This window comes from Chrysochloris asiatica, unplaced genomic scaffold (assembly GCF_000296735.1).
Source record: "Chrysochloris asiatica unplaced genomic scaffold, ChrAsi1.0 scaffold00041, whole genome shotgun sequence".
Classification (NCBI taxonomy): domain Eukaryota; kingdom Metazoa; phylum Chordata; class Mammalia; order Afrosoricida; family Chrysochloridae; genus Chrysochloris; species Chrysochloris asiatica.
Window position 1 is genome coordinate 2,941,493 of NW_006408559.1, and position 18,137 is coordinate 2,959,629.

Consider the following 18,137-nt stretch of genomic DNA (forward strand, 5'->3'; position numbering starts at 1 on the left):
ACCAGAAACAGACAGTGTTCTATTACTATTCATAAGATTTTCAGTGGCTAAACTTTCAGGAGTGGTCCGCCTTTTCTTCTTCTGAATCTTAGGTGGAAGGCACTCAAAATATGATGGGGAAAGAGCTACCTCTTGAAAGTAGAGTTGACCTTAATGACTTGGATAGAGCAAAGCTTTTGAGACCGTCATTTGCTGATAGGGCACAACTCATAAACAGAAGGAATATCCATTAATAATCAGAATGTATAATGTACAAAGTATGAGTCTAGAACACTTAGAAGCAGTCCAAAATTAAATGGAAAGCATAAAAATCAGTATCTTAGGCATTATTGAGCTAAAATGGATTGGTATGGGCCATTTTGAATCAGACAATTGTATGGATTACTATGATAGGAACAACAAATTGAAGAGGAATGGCATCACATTCATCATCAAAAAGAGCATTTCAAGACCTAGCTTGAAGCACAATGCTGTTTGTAGTAGGTTAAAATCCACATGACTGCAAGGAAGATCAGATTCTTCATGTGGTGCCGTAGGATAAGCACTCGACCTCAAAGTCAATTTGAACGGCAAGGTGGGCCATTCAAACTCACCTGCTGCTCCTTGGAAACCCTATATGGGGTGACTATGAGTTGGAACCAACTTGACGGCACTTAAAAACAAGAGGAAAAAGAAGGAAGATGAGTTAATATGGCCATTATTCAAATTTACTCACCAACCACTGAAGCCAATGATGATGAAATTGAAGAATTCTCCTACCATCTTCAGTCTGAAATTGCTCATACATCCAATCAAGATGCATTGAAAATGAATGGTGATCGGAATGAGAAAGTTGAAAACAAAAAGGAAAGATCTGTAGTTGGAAAACATGGTCTTGATGATAAAAAGGATGCTGGAGATCACATGATAGAATTTTTCAAGACCAACAACTTATTCATTGCAAGTGTGGAGCTGTGGGTTAATGCGCTGGACTGCAAAGTCATTTGAACTGCAAAGTCGGCAGTTCAAGCTCACCAATTGCTCCTTGGAAACTCTATACAGGGTCGCTATGGGTTGGAACTGACTCGACGGCACTTCACAACAACAACCTTTTATTCAACACCATAAACAGCAACTCCTCACGTGCAGCTCACCAGATGGAATACACAGGAATCCAACTGACTACGTCTGTGGGAAGAGACAATGGCGAAGCTTAATATCATCAGCCAAAACAAGGCCAGGGACTGACTGTGGAACAGACTATAAATTGCTCATATGCAAGTTCAGGCTGAAGCTGAAGAAAACTGAAACAACTCTATGAGAGCCACAACATGACCTTGAGTATATCTCACCAGAATTTAGAGACCAGCTCAAGAACAGACTTGATGCATTAGGCACTAATGACCCAAGACCAGAAAGTTGTGGGGTGACATTGGGAATATCATACATGAAGAAAGCAAAAGGTCATTAAAAGACAGGAAATAAAGAAAAGACCAGAGCAGATGTTAGAAGAGACTCTGAAACTTGCTCTGAGCATAGAAATGCTAAAGCAAATGGAAGAAATGGTGAAGTAAAAGAGCTGAACAGAAAACTTCAAACAGCAGCTCAAGAAGGCAAAGTCAATTCATTACAATGAAATGTGCAAAGGCCTGGAATTAGAAAACCAAAAGGGAAGAACATGCTTAGTATTTCTCAAGCTGAAAGAAAAATTTAATCCTAGAGTTACAGTATTGAAGGATTCTATGGCAAAATATTGAATGATGCAAGAAACATCAAAAGATGGAAGGAAGTCACTATACCAAAAAGAATTGGTTGATGTTTAACCATATCAACATGTAGCTTACGATCAAGAACTGATAATACTGAAGGAAGAATTCCAATCTGCACTGAAGGCATTGGTGGAAAAACAAGGTTCCAGGAAAGGACAGAATACAAACTGAAATCATTCAACAAACTGATGCAATTCTGGAGGGACTCACTTATCTATTTCAAGAAATTTGGAAGACAGCTACCTAGCCAACCAATTGGAAGAGATCTATAGCTGTGCTCATTCCAAAGAAAAGTGACCCAATGGAATGTAGAAATAATTGAAAAAATGTCATTAATATCACATGAAAATAAAGTTTTGTTGAGGACAATTCAAGAACAATTACAGCAGTACAACAACAGGGAGCTGTCAGAGATTGCAGCTGGATTCAGAAGAGGATATGGAACTAGAAATGTCGTTGTTGACATCAGATGGACTTTGGCTGAAAGTAGAGAATATCAGAAAACTGTTTACTTGTGCTTTTTGCATTATGCAAAGGCATTTGACTGTGTGGATCATAGCAACATTGAGAAGAATGGGAATCTTCTAACACTTCATTGTGCTCATGTGCAACCTGTACATAGACCAAGAGGCAGTCATTAGAACAGAACAAGGAGATACTGAATGGTTTAAAATCAGGAAAGGTGTGGGTCAGATTACATCCTTTCATCATACTTATTCAATCTGAATGCTGAACTTATTCAATCGGAGAAGCTGGATTGTATGAAGAAGAATGTGGCATCAGGATTGCAGGTGATATGCAGATGATACAACCTTGCATGCTGGATGTAAAGACTTGAAATACTTCTGATGAAGATCAAAACTAAAGCCTTTAGTTTGGATTGCACCTCAATGTGAAGAAAATGAAAATCATCACAAAAAATAATCAATAACATCATCATGATAAACAGAGAAAAGATTGAAGTTATCAAAGACTTCATTTTGTTTGGATCCACAATCAACACTCATGGAAACAGCAGCCAAGAAATCAAATGATATATTGCATTGGGTAAATCTGTTTCAGAGATCTCTTTAAAGTGTTAGATAGCAAATATGTCACTTTGAGGACTGAGATGTACCTGACTTAGGTCATGGCATTTCAAGGCACCTCATATGCATGTGAAAGTTGGACAATGAATAAGGAAGGCCGTAGAAGAATTGACTCATTTGAATTATGGTATTAGTAAAGAATATTGAAAGTGCCATGGACTGCCAAATGAACAAACAAATCTGTCTTCGAAGAAGTATAGTCAGAATACTTCTTGAAAGAAAGGATGGTGAGACTTCTCACCTACTGGACATATTATCAGGAGGGGTCAGTCCCTGGAAAAGGACATCATGCTTGCCAAAGTGGAAGGTCAGTGAAAATGAAGAAGACCCCCAGTGAGATGGCTTGACACAGCGGCTGCTCCAATGGACTTAAACACAGCGACGATTGTGAGGACAGCCAGGACCCAACAGTGTTGGTTCTGTCGTGTGTTGGGTTGCTGTGAGTTGGAACTGACTCGAAATGAAGTCATTTAACAACAACATATGAAAAAAATAGCAACACACACATATCTATATTGTTGTTGTTTGCTGTTAAGTGCCATCAAGTTGGTTCTGCCTCATAGGTTTGAGCTGCCGACCTTGTGGTTCAAAGGTCAGTGTTAATCCTACAGTACCACACCAGGATTCCAATGTATATAATGCTGTTGTTGTTAAGTGCTGTGGAGTTGGTTCCCACTCATAGTGAAACTGCATAGGGTTTCCAAGGAGTGCTGGTGAATTTGAACAACTGATCTTGCAGTTAGCAGTCCAGTGCTTATCTTATAACCTACACCAGGACTCCAATATATATGTAAATATATTTACTGTTGTTATTAAGTGCCGTCGAGTAGGTTTCCCACTCACAGCGACCCCCGTATAGGATTTCCTAGATTTAAAATCTTGCAGAAGCAGAAAGCCTCATAGTTCTCCAGTGGCGTGATTGGTGGGCTCAAATGACTGACTTTGTGGTTCACAGTCTAGTGCTTGTTGTTCGGAGCCACTGCGCTCCCCATATACGTTATTGTTGTTGTTAAGTGCCGTTGAATCTGTTCTGACTCATAGTGACCTTGTATAGGGTTTCCCAGAAGTGACTGGTGGGTTTGGCGCACGTTACTCTTTTTAGTGATCAAAATGTTGAGCGCATATTGCTTTCAAAAAGCGTGGCTGAGTGGGGCTGCTGCAGGCATTTCAGTCTTGCAGAGTGCAGAGGACTGCAGGTAGTAAGAAACATCTGCATGAGTCTCTCCAGTTTGTTGTTGTTGTTGTTATGTGCCGTGGAGTCGGTTCCGACTCATAGCGACCCTGTACAGCATTTCTGAGGCTATAAATCTTTACGGGAGCAGAAAGCCTCATCTTTCTCCCACGGAACAGCTGGTAGTTTCGAACTTCTGACCTTGCGGCTTGCAGCCCGATTCATAACCATTATGCTACCAGAGCTCCTTCTCTCCAGTTTAGTGGACTCAAATTTGTGAACAAATAAAATGTGTTATTCTCTAGAAACTTGTAAAGGACTCATTAGGAGGTTTCTCTAGAATAAACTCCATGCTGATAATATTGTCAACCCCAAGACTAGGTGACTGGAAGAAATCATGTAAGACCAACAAGATGAAGTTCACACAGAGCTGAATAGATTTTTTTTAAATGCCCTTTGGGGTTTACTTTCTTCCCCTAGATTTACCGAGAAATGGACAGCATGGCCACAGATTACCCCGACCTTGTGAGCAGGGTGAAGATCGGATATTCCTTTGAGAACCGACCGCTGTATGTCTTGAAGGTGAGGCCCCGTGTATTCCTAAGGGTTCAGCCTTCAGGTTCTGGGGTCCCAGATCCAGGCTTCCAACCTCTGAAGGACATAGCTGGTCAGGACCTCCCTACTTTTGCCTAATGCAGGGAGGGCTAGAGTGATCACAGCCCATACTAAAATTTGACTGAAAGGCAGGATCTGTGGGGAAGGTGAGTATTCCAGAAAGTTCTCTGATTGGCCTTAGTCTTTCCCTTCATGCCCACCTTCTCTAAAAAGCAAGACAACCTAGCATCGTTCTACAAACTCTAATTTGCCTTTAGGGCTGCGTGTTGGAAAAGCCCAGGAGTGCTGGTGGCACTGTGGGCTAGGCACTGCGCTGCTAACCACAAAGTTGGCAGTTCAAACCCACCAGCCACTCTTTGGGAGAACTATGAGACTGCGTGCCTCTGTATAAATTTACAGCCTCGGAAACCCTATGGAGCAGTTCTATCCTGTCCTTGTGGACTTGTTGTGAGTCAGAATTGACTCCATGGTGTTGAGTTTTTAGGAAAAGCAGAGGCTCTGCGTGCTGCAAATATGAACTCACTTGGTTAATAACTAAAAGTTTACCCAGAAGAGCCTCAGGAGAAAGTTCTGGTGATCTACTTCTAAAAGCACACAGTCGTTGAAAACCCTATAGGGCACAACTCTACAATGAAACACACAGGGTCGCCATGAGTTGAAGTTGACTTGATGCAACTCATTTAGTTAGACTTATTGGACAATCAACCTGTTGTAGTTAGGTACCATTGGATCGGTTCCAACTCATAGCGACCCTGTCTAGGGTTTCTGAGGCTTCAAATCTTCACAGGAGCAGAAAGTCTCATCTTTGTCTCATGGAGCAGCTGGGGGGCTCGAAGTCTGGTGCCTATTGTACAGAGCCACCTAGGATCCTCATTTTAGAGCTGAATTCATTTTAAGTCTAGCTTGTGGATCCTTGGCTGCACAAAGCTTAATTTCCAGATGCTTCTAAAGATTCAGCCTACCTTGGTGACTGAGACAGACTACAATGATTGTTACATAAATTACAGCCAAACCTGTGAGAGCCGGAACTTGATGGGCCTGCCTTGGTTTTCCAGGTCTGGAAAGTTTCTCATCATTTTCAGGGTTCCGGCTTACCATGTTCCTGTGGCTCATTGTAGAGGAAAATATTTTAGTTTTCTTTCTCTGACCAATTTCTGCTGTATACAGCCTTCACAGGTTTCATTGTATATAAATAATGCAGGTGAATGAATGATAAGGGATTTGGAGATATGAACCATGGAACCACTGAGGATACAAGGATTTGCCAAACCCTAAGCATCCTATAACCCTGAAGAACCCAGACTTACAACAATGGGCAAATTACCAATGGGAGGGTACCTGCCACTGAGCTGGATGTTCCAAATAATTACGCTTAGACTGTTTGTCAAGCTACTGGAGACCCTGGCTTCATTAGCTTCAAGCTCTGACCATGGCAAAGGCAGGGAACAGAGTTCATTAACACCATTGACGAAGAGCTATAGTCAACCCCCTGATCCCAATTTGAAGGGCAAATTCATTTACTCCATCCACTAGGACAGCCTGGTTCGTTCACTCTGTAGCTCTTTCTATTGGGGTACTATTGAAGGTCTTTCAAAAGACATAATATTATAGCTAATTGTAGTGCCATTACGATCCATAATAGCATTTGTTTTCCTTCCACATGGACTTCCAATGGGAGATGCTCAAGCTGCCTAGAGCCATGACTTGGCCCTGCCAGCCAAACAGTTGAGCTCCCTAGTCACGAGCAGCCTAATACATAGATGGTGCCTTTTGGAACATTTGGTCTCTGAATTATCTTAAATGGATTAAATGAATAGAAGCAAGATGGGGAGAGGGAGGTGAATGGCAATTTAGCCTGGAGGTCACTTCTGTCCTCTTTCCTCCCCTCAGTTTAGCACCGGAGCAGGAGAGCGGCGGCCGGCCATCTGGCTGAACGCGGGCATTCATTCCCGCGAGTGGATCTCCCAGGCCACAGGCATCTGGACGGCAAGGAAGGTCATGTCGCCTGGGACTAGCCAGGAGTTCTGGCAGGCTTGGGGTCCCCTCGCAGCATTCCTAGTGGCTGGGCACTGGGGACAAGGTGGAGAGGTGCTTGGTCCAGACACAGGAGACCGTTTCAGCTCAGAGAAACACAAAGTCAAAACCCAGTGGCCAGTTCCAATGAGACAAAGTGGTCAGTGGGCCACAGAGCTGGACCTGGAATGCTCAGCAGAGAATGGAAGTAGAGGTTTTGCAGCAGCGAATTCAACCCAACTTGGTCTTCTTGCCAACTCTCCAAGCCCAATAGACCCTTGGGAACCTCCTGCTATATCCACCCCCCAGTGGAAAGCCAGTTTTAAGTCAGCTCTAGGAGAGTAGGGTACATCTCCCCCACCCTTCGATGGGGAATTAAATTCCTCAAGGTCCCTGGGTGTGCAAATACTGTATGTTGGACTATTATATTAACCCTGGGAGAAAGATGAGACTGTCACCTCTTGTGCAGATTCACAAAGTGAATCTCGGAAACCCAAAGAGACAGTTCTACCCTGTCTTACAGGGCCTCTGGAGTCCTGGTGTGGAGCTATAGGGTAATCACTTGACTTCTAACTGCAAGGTCAGTGGTTCAAACCTACCAGTTGTTCCTTGGAAACCCTATACAGAGTTGCAGTGAATTGGAACCCACTCAACCACACTTAGCAACAACAATATGTTTCTTGTCGTAAAGTGGCTATGAGTTGAAATCGACTCAATGGCAGTAGGCTTGGTTTTGGTTACTAACCAGAAGGTTGGTGGTTAGAACTCACTAGAAAATCTTATGTATCAGTTCAACTCTTGTAACACATGGAGTTGTCATGAGTTGGAATCAACTCAACAGAGATGGGTTTATGGTGATGGCTGGCACCGTCACTCCCCCCCCACCCCAAGAAGTATTGGCTGAGGTAGATGTCACTCAAACAGCCCTGTCCCATGCAGAGAGTGATGCCTTGGAGCGCTTTGCTGAGGGCTGTAAGGCTGTAAGGGGGCTTCAGCAAAGCGTCTATTCTCAGAGTTTAACTGACAAACATTCTATCTGTGCTTAGATTGTATCTGACCACAAGAAGGACCCCGCCATCACTTCCATCCTGGAGAAAATGGACATTTTCTTGTTACCTGTGGCCAATCCCGATGGTTATGTGTACACTCAAACCAAAGTGAGTTACATTCAATGGCCCAGGCGTGCAAAGATGGCTCTAGCTGAGCTCCTTGCTTGGCCCCTAACAACTGTACGACCTCAGAAAGGATTTCCATATATGAGCATGTCATGAGCTTCTTGGGATTCCAGCTGAGGATCACCAGGGAAGGAATCTTTTTCTTCTTTGAGAGTGGAGTCTCGTGAACCCCCTATCACCGATCCTGAACATTGATTTCCCCACTCTTTTTGCCACCTGTTTCCTGCCCACTCATTTTTCCCCTGAAGTATTTCAAAGTAAATCCCAAACATCCCTACCTGAGGATCATTTAAAAAAATATGTAAATAAAAAGGCACCACAGTACTTGTAGTTTTGAAAACAAACAACCCAGCAAGTTCTCTAAGATCATTTAACAGTAATAGACAGTATTTAAAGACATTAACAAGTGTCTTCAAAATGTCTTCTAAGAGACAGTTTGCTCCAGTCAGGATCCAAGCGAGGTCTGTATGCTGCATTTGGTGGTTGTATTTCTGGAAGTCTGTTTTATTCTACCCAAAGGCACGCCTACCCTTGCCACATTTGGGATTTGGCCGCTGGCTGCTTTGTGCTATTTCGTCTGCCCCCTGTATGTCCGATAACAGGAGGTCAGATCTAGAGGCTAGATTCATTTCAGGTTCTGGTTTTTTTTTGGTGAGAAGGAAGTCGGGGCTCTGCACTTCTGACTGTCAGCCTCATAGTACAAGTGCACAATGTCTGTTTGTCTAAAACCAAGCCTTGGTTAGTTGGTTCAGGTAGTGGGTTCCTGGAACTATGGATTCTCATCAGTAAGTTTTGGGAGCTCTTCTCTTAGCATCAGAGAGGGTTACCTCTCCTTTCTTGGGGGGAGGAGGCAATAAGAGGACAGTAGAGTCCAATGACCCTCAAGGCCTCCAGAGCCCCGGGGCCTAGCCTGGCCTGCCCAAGCACTCTTCCCATCCTGGTCCCTCTCCAGCACCCTGGCCTGTCTCTGAATGTTTTTGTGGGTTTTTCAGAACCGATTCTGGAGGAAGACACGGTCCCAAAATCTTGGAAGCCGCTGCATTGGTACAGATCCAAACAGAAATTGGAATGCTAGTTTCGCAGGTAGGTGTGGGGACTGTTTTCACACACTGCTGCTGCTAAAGCAACCTGGTCCAATAGGACCCCAAGCTCCAGTCTGACTCCATTGCTGAGTCATTGAGAGATTTGGGGAGAACCCTTTACGCATATACTCTCTGTCTCTGATTTGGCTTTTTGATCTTTTTTCTAATTTTGGGATTGATTCAATAATTTTTGCTCTCCTTAGAGAATGGTGGGCCAGAATTTTTTAACTTTGGGATTACAACCTAGATTAATCATTTGTGGACTTCCTGGGTGGAGCAAATGGTTAATGCACTTGGCTGTTAGCCAAAAGTTTGGAGCTTTGAGTCCACTCAGAGGCACCTTGGAAGAAAGACCTGGCAAGCTGCTTCTGAAAGACAGTTATTGAAACCTCTCTGGAAGGGTCCACCTGAGTTGGAGTGAACTTGATGGCACCTGTTTTTATTATTTTGTCTGATAGCATAGTGGTTACGAATCGGGCTGTGAACCGCAAGGTCAGCATTTCGAAACTACCAGTTGTTCCGCGGGAGAAAGATGAGGCTTTCTGTTCCCGTAAAGATTTACAGCCTCGGAAACCCTGTATAGGGTCACTATGAGTCTGAACTGACTCCACGGCACATAACAACAACAACAACAACCTTTTATAATCCAATTTAGTCATAGATATGGGAGGGCTGTGACTCTGTAGGATAAACACTGGACTGCAAACCACAAGGTTGGTGGTTCAAGTCCACCAGTCCACCAGCCTCTCCATGGGAGAAAGATGAGGCTTTTGGCTCCTACAATGATTTACAGCCTCGGGTACCCTCTACAGGGTCGCTGTGAGTCGGAATGGACTCTGTGGCACTTAATAACAACAACAGCATCAAATTCCAGGGACTTCTTTATTCCTGGCCATGCCACCTTTTCCAGAGTGAGTTGCTGGGTGGGTGGAGGGCGTCTGAAGGGAAGCAGTTTCTACTGTTCGGGTGTTTGGTTGTACCATGAAAAGTAAATGTCTATAGCTTATCTTCCTGTGTGTGGATATGGACATGGGCAGCCAGAGGTCATGGAGAGAGGAGATGAGTTAGGAGATCTGAGTTCTGAGATCCAGCTATCTAAAGACAAAGTGACAAGGACGTTCTCATAGATGATCGTAATTTTTCTTACGTGAGTGAAATGTGTTATAGTCCTATCTCAGAGCTAGCACGGACTTGGTTCTAGACCACCACAATAACGTGAATTCTGCAATGAAACTCTGGTAGCGTAGTGGTTACGAATCGGGCTGTGAACCGCAAGGTCAGCAATTCGAAACTACCAGCTGTTCTGCGGGAGAAAGATGAGGCTTTCTGCTCCCGTAAAGATTTACAGCCTTGGAAGCCCTGTACAGGGTTGCTATGAGTCGGAACTGACTCCACGGCACATATCAACAACAACATCATGAAGTATGCAGTTGCATCATGAAAAGGTTTAAAATATAGTGAGAATGATTCAAATGTGATACAGAAACACACACTCAACACAAAGAATGGTGCCGAAAGACTCACTTGCTTACAGATCTTTAATTTGTAAAAACCGTGATTCTCTGTGAGGCGTAATAAAGCTCAATCAAACGAGGTATGCCTGTATCTGGAATGAGAAGATGCAATCACAAACTGATATGGTTGAATAGAACTGTACTCCAAACTCACCTTTCTAGTCCAAATCTTCATAGCTCCCTCCACTATTCCAGTGGCCCGGATGTTTTGTTTTTGTTTTTAGCATACTTTTTTTAACTTGCCTATAAATACCCAGAAAAAGCTTTGAGAGAAAAAAAATAAAAAAGCTGACATAAATGTGGACACCAAGGAAATTTGTCAGTCCAGATAAACTGGGGTGGTTTCCCCTCCCCCTTCCCCATACCTTGGGGAGCAGTATTGTGAAGTAATACAGAAGGTAATACTTCTAAATACCTGTCAAATGATCAAGAGATTTCAGCCACAACAATAGATTATTTCTGGCAGCACTTGGCTATTAGGATTTGAACCAAGAGAATGAATTGACACCAGTATAAATGGAGTCATTTTCATTATTAATTGGTATTCTTCTTAACTATCAAGAATACTTATTAATTGCAACTCATTGTCAAGGATGATATTAATTATTCATAGCAGCAGCTGCTGGTGCAATACAAGGTCAGTTCTTTCCATCTAAAGGAGTTCTAGTGTTTTCCGGCTCAGCTGGAGTGTACCAGCACCCAACCTCTCTCTTCTGTGCTCTGCTTCCTGGTCACACACCACTGGCTAGACACTCAGGAGAATCTGGCAGTGGCCTGGCCATGGCTGCTACCTTCAGACTCCTCCCCTTGCTTGTGTGTCCTGGGTAGCTCTTTCCTTGGCCTATGGATTAAATGTTTCTTCTTGGGCTGTCATCTGCAGGAGAGGGAGCTAGCGACAACCCATGCTCTGAAGTGTACCATGGACCCCATGCAAATTCAGAAGTGGAAGTGAAATCAGTGGTAGATTTCATTCAAAAACATGGGGATTTCAAATGCTTCATTGACCTGCACAGCTACTCACAGTTGCTGATGTACCCGTATGGATATACGGTCAACATGGTCCCGGATGCTGAGGAGCTGGTGAGTGACTGCCATCTGCCCAGCCCTGCCTGGACTTCCTTACCCCTAGGTGTTGCCAAAGTGGTTGTTCCATATCTTTATAGAGAAAGTCAGGAGTCCAGACTTGGTTCATTAAGAGTCCAGTCTTCTTTCCTCCAGTGGTGCAAATAGTTACGTTAACTAAAGGTTGGATGTTTGAGTCCACATAAAGTTATCTTGGAAGGAAGGACTAGGGATCTATTTCTGGAAAATCATCATTGAAAACCCTATGGAGTACAGTTCTACTCTGACACAATCGGGATTGCCAAGAGTCAGAATTGATCCAATGTCAACTGGTATTTGGTTCTTCCCTCCCTGCCCTTTGGGGAGTCCCATCAGGCTTACTGGACAGGAAGAAGGTGATGTTCCTCATTTCTGTGTCTGCTGAACTCTCTATTAAAGCCACACCTGCCTTTGGCTTTTCCTTCTCATTTGTCTTTCCGACTGCAACATACCAAGTCCCCTGTTCTGGTCATGTGGTGGGCTGAGGGACATGGTCCTCCTTCCTGGAGGCATGTGGAGAGGCACTTGGGGTGAAGGAGCATAACTCTAGCGGCTGCCCCTGTGCCACCCAGGGCTCACGTGGACCTTGGCTCCCATTGGCCCTTCTAGGCAGGTGTCTGTGCTGGGCACATCCACACGGGCAGCCCTACCTGTACTCTGGAACACCCACCTCTCAGATGGTTTTCTCTTGAACACACTTGGCCTTCCCTCGTGTTCATGGACAGGACATTCCCCTCCCTCAGAACAGCTGGGAATGATGGTGCCTTTACTATAGTCCTAGTAGGTAGGATAGGAATATAGTAAAGGCACCATCTTGGAAAGCTTGACGGTGACTCTTCCAATCTGGCTATACAGTACTCATGATTGTAGAGGTGTACCCAGTGTCTTGTACCTCTCTTCCCTCCACCACTTTCCTCAAACTGGAAGTGAAGAATTAGGAGTATGGTGGGAGAAGGAGTTGGGGGAACCAGTCCATGTTCCTCAGTTTATAGCCAGGCCTGGGCTCTGGTTGGATGGGAAAGAAGAGATCAGAAAGGAAAACCAGGGGAGGTATGGAAAATGTTCCAAACCACCACAGCGCAGCACAGTGAAGGAACATCGGGCTGGTGGGACTCCTTCTTTCTCACACCACCGCTTCTCTCTCCCAGGACACAGTGGCAAGGCATGCGGCCAAAGCTCTGGCTTCTCTGTCGGGCACAAAGTACCAAGTGGGTCCCACCTGCACTACTGTCTGTAAGTACTTGCTGTCCTTGTCAGTTACTTAGAAAACATGTGAGTGGGAACTTGAAATGGAGTGGGAGAGAGCTGCCAACTGGATTCCTCTGTTGTGGTCTGGTTGTGTTAGTGATAGATGGAATTTACGTCAATCCTGTGTTATATAGTCAGGAGCCCTGTGGGTTAGATGCTGGCCTGCTAACTGAAATGTCAGCGGTTCAAACCTTCCTCTAGATGTTCTGCTAGAGGAAGATGAGGCTGTCTGCTTTGATAAAGATTTACAGTCTCAGAAACCTCATATAGGGTGGCTATGAGTCGAATGGACTCAGTGGTTATGGGTTTGAACCTCAAGGTCAGCGGTTCAAACTCACCAGCTGGTCCTTGGAAACTCCACATGGGGTCACTATGAGTTGGAACCAACTCAGTGGCACTTAACAACAACTATTCTCTTCATCTCATACCATGGGGATTTTTTTCTTTCAACGTGGCAGAGTTTGTGTTCTTTATCAGGTGTTGACGATCCTGACATAGTTTACCAGAACTTCTTCCAATCCATTTCATTTTCAAAGGAAACCCAGCTTTGGACTGGCAGACAGATGGGGGTGTAGGGGAGACATTCTCACTTTTTTTCAGAAATTAACAAGTGCAGGTCCACCCTGCTTCAGCAAACTTGCTGACATTTATTTCCTCTTCAGCTCTGAGCCGACTTGCCCACCCTCTCTCTGTCCCTTCATTCACTTCCTGTTCTCTGCAGGACTCCATCAACACCCAGTCCTTCTCTGTAGTAACCTCCGCACTCCAGTCTGTTTCCAAAGCCACAAGGCTGCAGGAAACCATAGCATGATGTTGGTGTTTGTGTTGCTAATTGCAGCAACAATCCATTAATTATTCATTGCTTATTATTATTGTTGTTGTTAAATGGAGCTCTCCAGAGAACACATCAGGGGAGCTTCTCCAGCCTCTGCTTAGTCAGAACTGCACCAGGGTATTGTTGTTAAGTGCCGTCGAGTCGGTTCCGACCCATAGTGACCCTGAACAGGGTTTCCAAGGCTGTAAATCTTTACGGGAGCAGAAAGCCTCATCTTCCTCCCGTGGAGCAGCTGGTAGTTTCGAACTGCTGACCTTGTGGTCCACAGCCCAATTCATAATCGGTACGCTACCAGAGCTCCTTAAAGAATGGTAAGAGAGAGGTGTAAACCCCGTCCCAGCTTTTGGGTCAGACATGAATTGAAATAATGGCCTTGTCCTCCCACATCAAACACATTCTTCTCCCCAGCATGTCCTTGTTGTTGTTAAGTGTTGTTGCATCTGTTCCAGCTTATAGTGACCCTGTATAGGGTTTACTGAGGAGCTGCTGGTGGGTTTGAACTGCTGCCTTGCAGTTCGCAGTCCAGCGCTGATCTTATAGTGCCACACCTGGAGTCTTCCCATGTTGTTGTTGTTAAGTGCCGACCCATAGTGACCCTGTACAGGGTTTCCGAGGCTGTAAATCTTTACGGGAGCAGAAAGCCTCATCTTTCTCCAGCGGAGCAGCTGGTAATTTCGAACTGTTGACCTTGCGGTTCGCAGCCCGATTTGTCCTCCCATAGGCTCTGCCAAAATTCAGAAAGACTCCACCGATTCCCCCAACAGAAGAGGAAGAACACCCTCCTGAGTGTTGTCCAGGAGACTAACATCCGCTACCTCTTTCAAAAACCCATTGTCTATATTCCTTATAGATTCTGTCTGCCCTCCTTGCTTCTCAAAAAGACTAATGTTTATACAACAATACTGTCTCTAGCTCTGCCTGTGCTACAAGACTACTTGATTTCTTCTCTTCAAGTGCTGGACCTTTCCTGAAATTAACCTTCTGTTTTAGACAAAAAGAAATGTAACATGGATTCCTCACCTTCCTGCCTTCTTAACCAGAGCAGCTAGAAGAGTTGGACCCCTTTCTTCATAGGCTATATATATATCATGTCTTCGGACATTATAGCCCGAAGGCCTGCTGTGTGCCATGTGGGACTGTTCTGTCACTATGCTACATAGCTACAGCCTTTTTGGCTTCTTGAGTTCTGTGGCTCCTTCCTCCTGTTAGGCTCGAACTGCTTTCAGGCCCCTTTCTGGTATGGCACTGTGTGTTAATGCGCCAGACTGCAAAGCCTTTTGAACTGCAAGGTTGGTGGTTCAAGCTCACCAGCTGCTCCTTGGAAACCCTATACAGGGTCGCTGTGGGTCAGAATTGACTCGATGGCACTTCACAACAACAACAACAACCTCTCTTTAGCAACCCTCCTCCTCACTGATTCTGACCTACAAAGGGGTTGGAAAACAAATTCTTAGGACTGGACTTGTGGATAAATCATGACAGATTAAGAATATTCATGGCAGCATTGTTTACAGTAACAAAGTGTTGCTAAGCATCAGTATTTGTTGTTGTTATGTGCCATAGAGTCGGTTCCAACTCATAGCGACCTTTCATAAGGTTTCTGAGGAGCGGCTGCTGGGTTTGAACTGCAGTCCTGCAGTGCCACACCAGGAGTTCCAGCATCAGTAGAGTACTGGATCAATGGATCTGGCTCATTCATATAGTAGAACCTTCTTTGCTATTAGGGAATCGTCTTTAATTGTTCATTGAAAAATGTAGCTTTCAGAATCGTATTTCTCATATGTTCCCACTAGGCTTTAAACAAAGAGTAGGCAGGGGTCCAACTGCAGTGAAGCTCATGAATTCAATCACGTTGACTCATGAGCAAAGGGCTTTCCCCCCCACTAACATGACTCTTAGGTGTGTTCTGGAATGCTTGAATTTATCGCATAAAGAGCCTGGCCTGATGTGGCGCTGTGGGTTAATGCGCTGGACTTCAAGGTCGGTTTGAACTGCAAGGTTGGCAGTTCAAACTCACCAGCTGCTCCTTGGAAACCCTATACAGGGTCGCTATGAGTTGGAACAGACTTGACGACACTTAACAATGCCAACAACGGTCTGACTGAAGTCCCGATAACGCAACGATTAAGATAGCTGTTAACTGAAAGGTTGGTGATTTGAACTCACCCAGAATCTTTTTGGGAGAAAGATCTGGTGATTGAATTCCGTAAAGATGACAACCAAGAAAATCCTACAGGGCAGTTCTATTGTGTCACGTGGGGTCACCATGAGTCAGAATGGACTCAACAATAACAGAGTTTGACTGGGAAGAAGCAGACCAACAGGCATCTTGAAGTCCCAAGGGCTGTGCTTCATTTCCTCCGTGTATCACTTCTCTATTGCTATGTGAAAACAAGACAAAATTTAGCTGTTCAACATTCCTCACATTGTTTCTGAGGGTCAAATTCAGGAGCAGCTTAGCCCACGTCTAGTCAGGGCAGCAGTTATCCGAAGGTTTGGGGTGGGAGGCTCCATTTCCAAGGTGGTTCCCCCAGGTGCCTGGTGCTCAGTGCTGGCTTGCGGCAGGTGGTCTCAGTTCTTTATCACATACACTCTTCCTAGGTCTGCTTGAGTGCCCTTACAACAGGGCAGCTGGATTCCCCCAGAGTGACTGGAAACTGCCATCTCTTTTATAACCATGTTCATTTTGGCAACAGTGACTTGTTAGTTACACAGGTCAGATCAGCCCTACTCAGTCTAGGAGAGAACTACACCACGGTATACTACCAGGAGACCAAGGTCACTGGGGCCTTCTTGGAATAGACTGACCTACTTAAAGACTGGTTTTCAGTGACTTGCAGAAGTCTCTGCAATGAGTTACTATCAAGGAGAGGATGAGGGTTTAAAACCTCTTGTTGGGAGACTGGTAAGAACCTCATGTTCTTTGAGACTATGGATCAGACATCAAACTTACAGGTTTGATGACTTGTAGCAAGAACTCCTGATCTCTAAGGAACCTCCAGTAGGCAGAACTTCTGGCCCCTTCCCTACCTAATCTTGAAGGGAACTGGTCTTAAAGGTGTTTTCTCTTCTAACTTACAGACCCAGCCAGCGGGAGCAGCATTGACTGGGCGTATGATAATGGCATCAAGTATGCCTTCACATTTGAGTTGAGAGATACTGGGCACTACGGCTTCCTGCTGCCAGCCAACCAGATCATTCCCACTGCGGAGGAGACCTGGCTGGGCCTGAAGACCATCATGGAGCATGTGCGGGACCACCTCTACTAGCCCAGGACTACCATTCACTCACTTCTAACTATACCCATAGACCGTGTACTAAAGGGGTTCACACCCTGAGTCAGTCTGTGTGACTCAGTGCCTTATAAAGAACACCGCAACTCCTCTGTAGAGTAGATCTGGGCATTCTGCACCTGTGAGGAATGCTTGGCCTCCCTCCTGTATTTTCTTCCTGCTGTTTGACTGAGCCTCTTGTGTGTGTCTCTTTCCACTCAGTCGCTTGAACAGGCCACACTTTGGGTCATTCCTTACTGGGTGGTACACCTCTACCTCATTTTTAGAACAAAGAATATCTGAGATGTTCTCTAGCTTTCTCTGTACCTACCAGACCTGTGACCTTGGTCAGATGGGGGCCCAAGGAAAGTGCCCAGGGATACGATGCTGGCCTTTTAGATCAAAATTTCAGAGATGATGCTGAGTGTATTTGAATTTATGAATATCTCCCTCCTTGAACACATTTTTCTTTAAGCAGCAAATTCTTTAAAGCCGTCAGTATAGGCCTTCTTTTTCTTGGAAGGGAAGGGTATCCGAATACAAAGTAGAGTGCCCCCTTCCATTACAGGGCCAATAATTCCCAGATACTGTAGTCCTGGTGTGGCACTGTAGGATAAGCACGGGACTGCGAGTTTCAAGGTTGGCAGTTCAAACCCACTAGCCATTCCCCAGAAACTCCACATGGGTCATTATGGGTCAAAAGCAACGTATGGCACTTGACAACCACAAATGGTTCTTATCAGAAGCCCTGGGGATGCAGTTAAATGTACTCAACTACTAAGCAAAGGATCAGTAATTTAAACTCACTTGCCACTCGACGGGAGAAACAAGTGACAGTCACCTTCCGTAGAGATGGCAGCCTGGGAAACCCTATGGGGCAGCTCTACTCCATCCTACTGGGTCTCTAAGTTAGAACAAACTCAACAGTGGTGGGTTAGTTATAGCTCTTATTGAAGGAGACTTGGTGGTGCAGTGGGTTAGACACAGGGCTGCTAACCCCAAGGTCAGTGGTTCAAACCTACCAGTTGTTCTACAAGAGAAAGATGAGGCTGTCTGACACCCTAAATATGTAGAGTCTTGATAATCCTAAGAAGCAGTCCTGTAGGGTTGCTAGGAGTTAGAATTGACTCTGTGGCAGTGGGTTTGGGGTTTGGGGTTTGGGGGTTTGGTATCAGTCTTATCACTTCAGTATTCAGTATAAGTGGGACTCCAGAAGGGGATCTAAGTTCTGGTCAGCAGGACACCCTGGGTGAAGTGATGATCTAAATCTCTAAA

The 18,137-nt window shown here is 44.8% G+C and overlaps 1 protein-coding gene across 2 annotated transcripts in view; it reads left to right on the top strand.

Moving 5' to 3' along the window:
- The window catches only part of CPA4 (carboxypeptidase A4), a 29,194-nt gene extending 12,335 nt beyond the window's left edge, over nt 1-16,859 (top strand). For both annotated transcript variants that reach the window (XM_006861136.1, XM_006861135.1), the window contains 7 exons: nt 4,488-4,589; nt 6,513-6,617; nt 7,682-7,792; nt 8,803-8,893; nt 11,287-11,486; nt 12,656-12,740; nt 16,672-16,859. In XM_006861136.1, coding sequence (XP_006861198.1) covers nt 4,488-4,589; nt 6,513-6,617; nt 7,682-7,792; nt 8,803-8,893; nt 11,287-11,486; nt 12,656-12,740; nt 16,672-16,859 — 882 coding nt within the window. The remainder of the gene's footprint in view (nt 1-4,487; nt 4,590-6,512; nt 6,618-7,681; nt 7,793-8,802; nt 8,894-11,286; nt 11,487-12,655; nt 12,741-16,671) is intronic.
- Nucleotides 16,860-18,137: the final 1,278 nt, after the last annotated feature.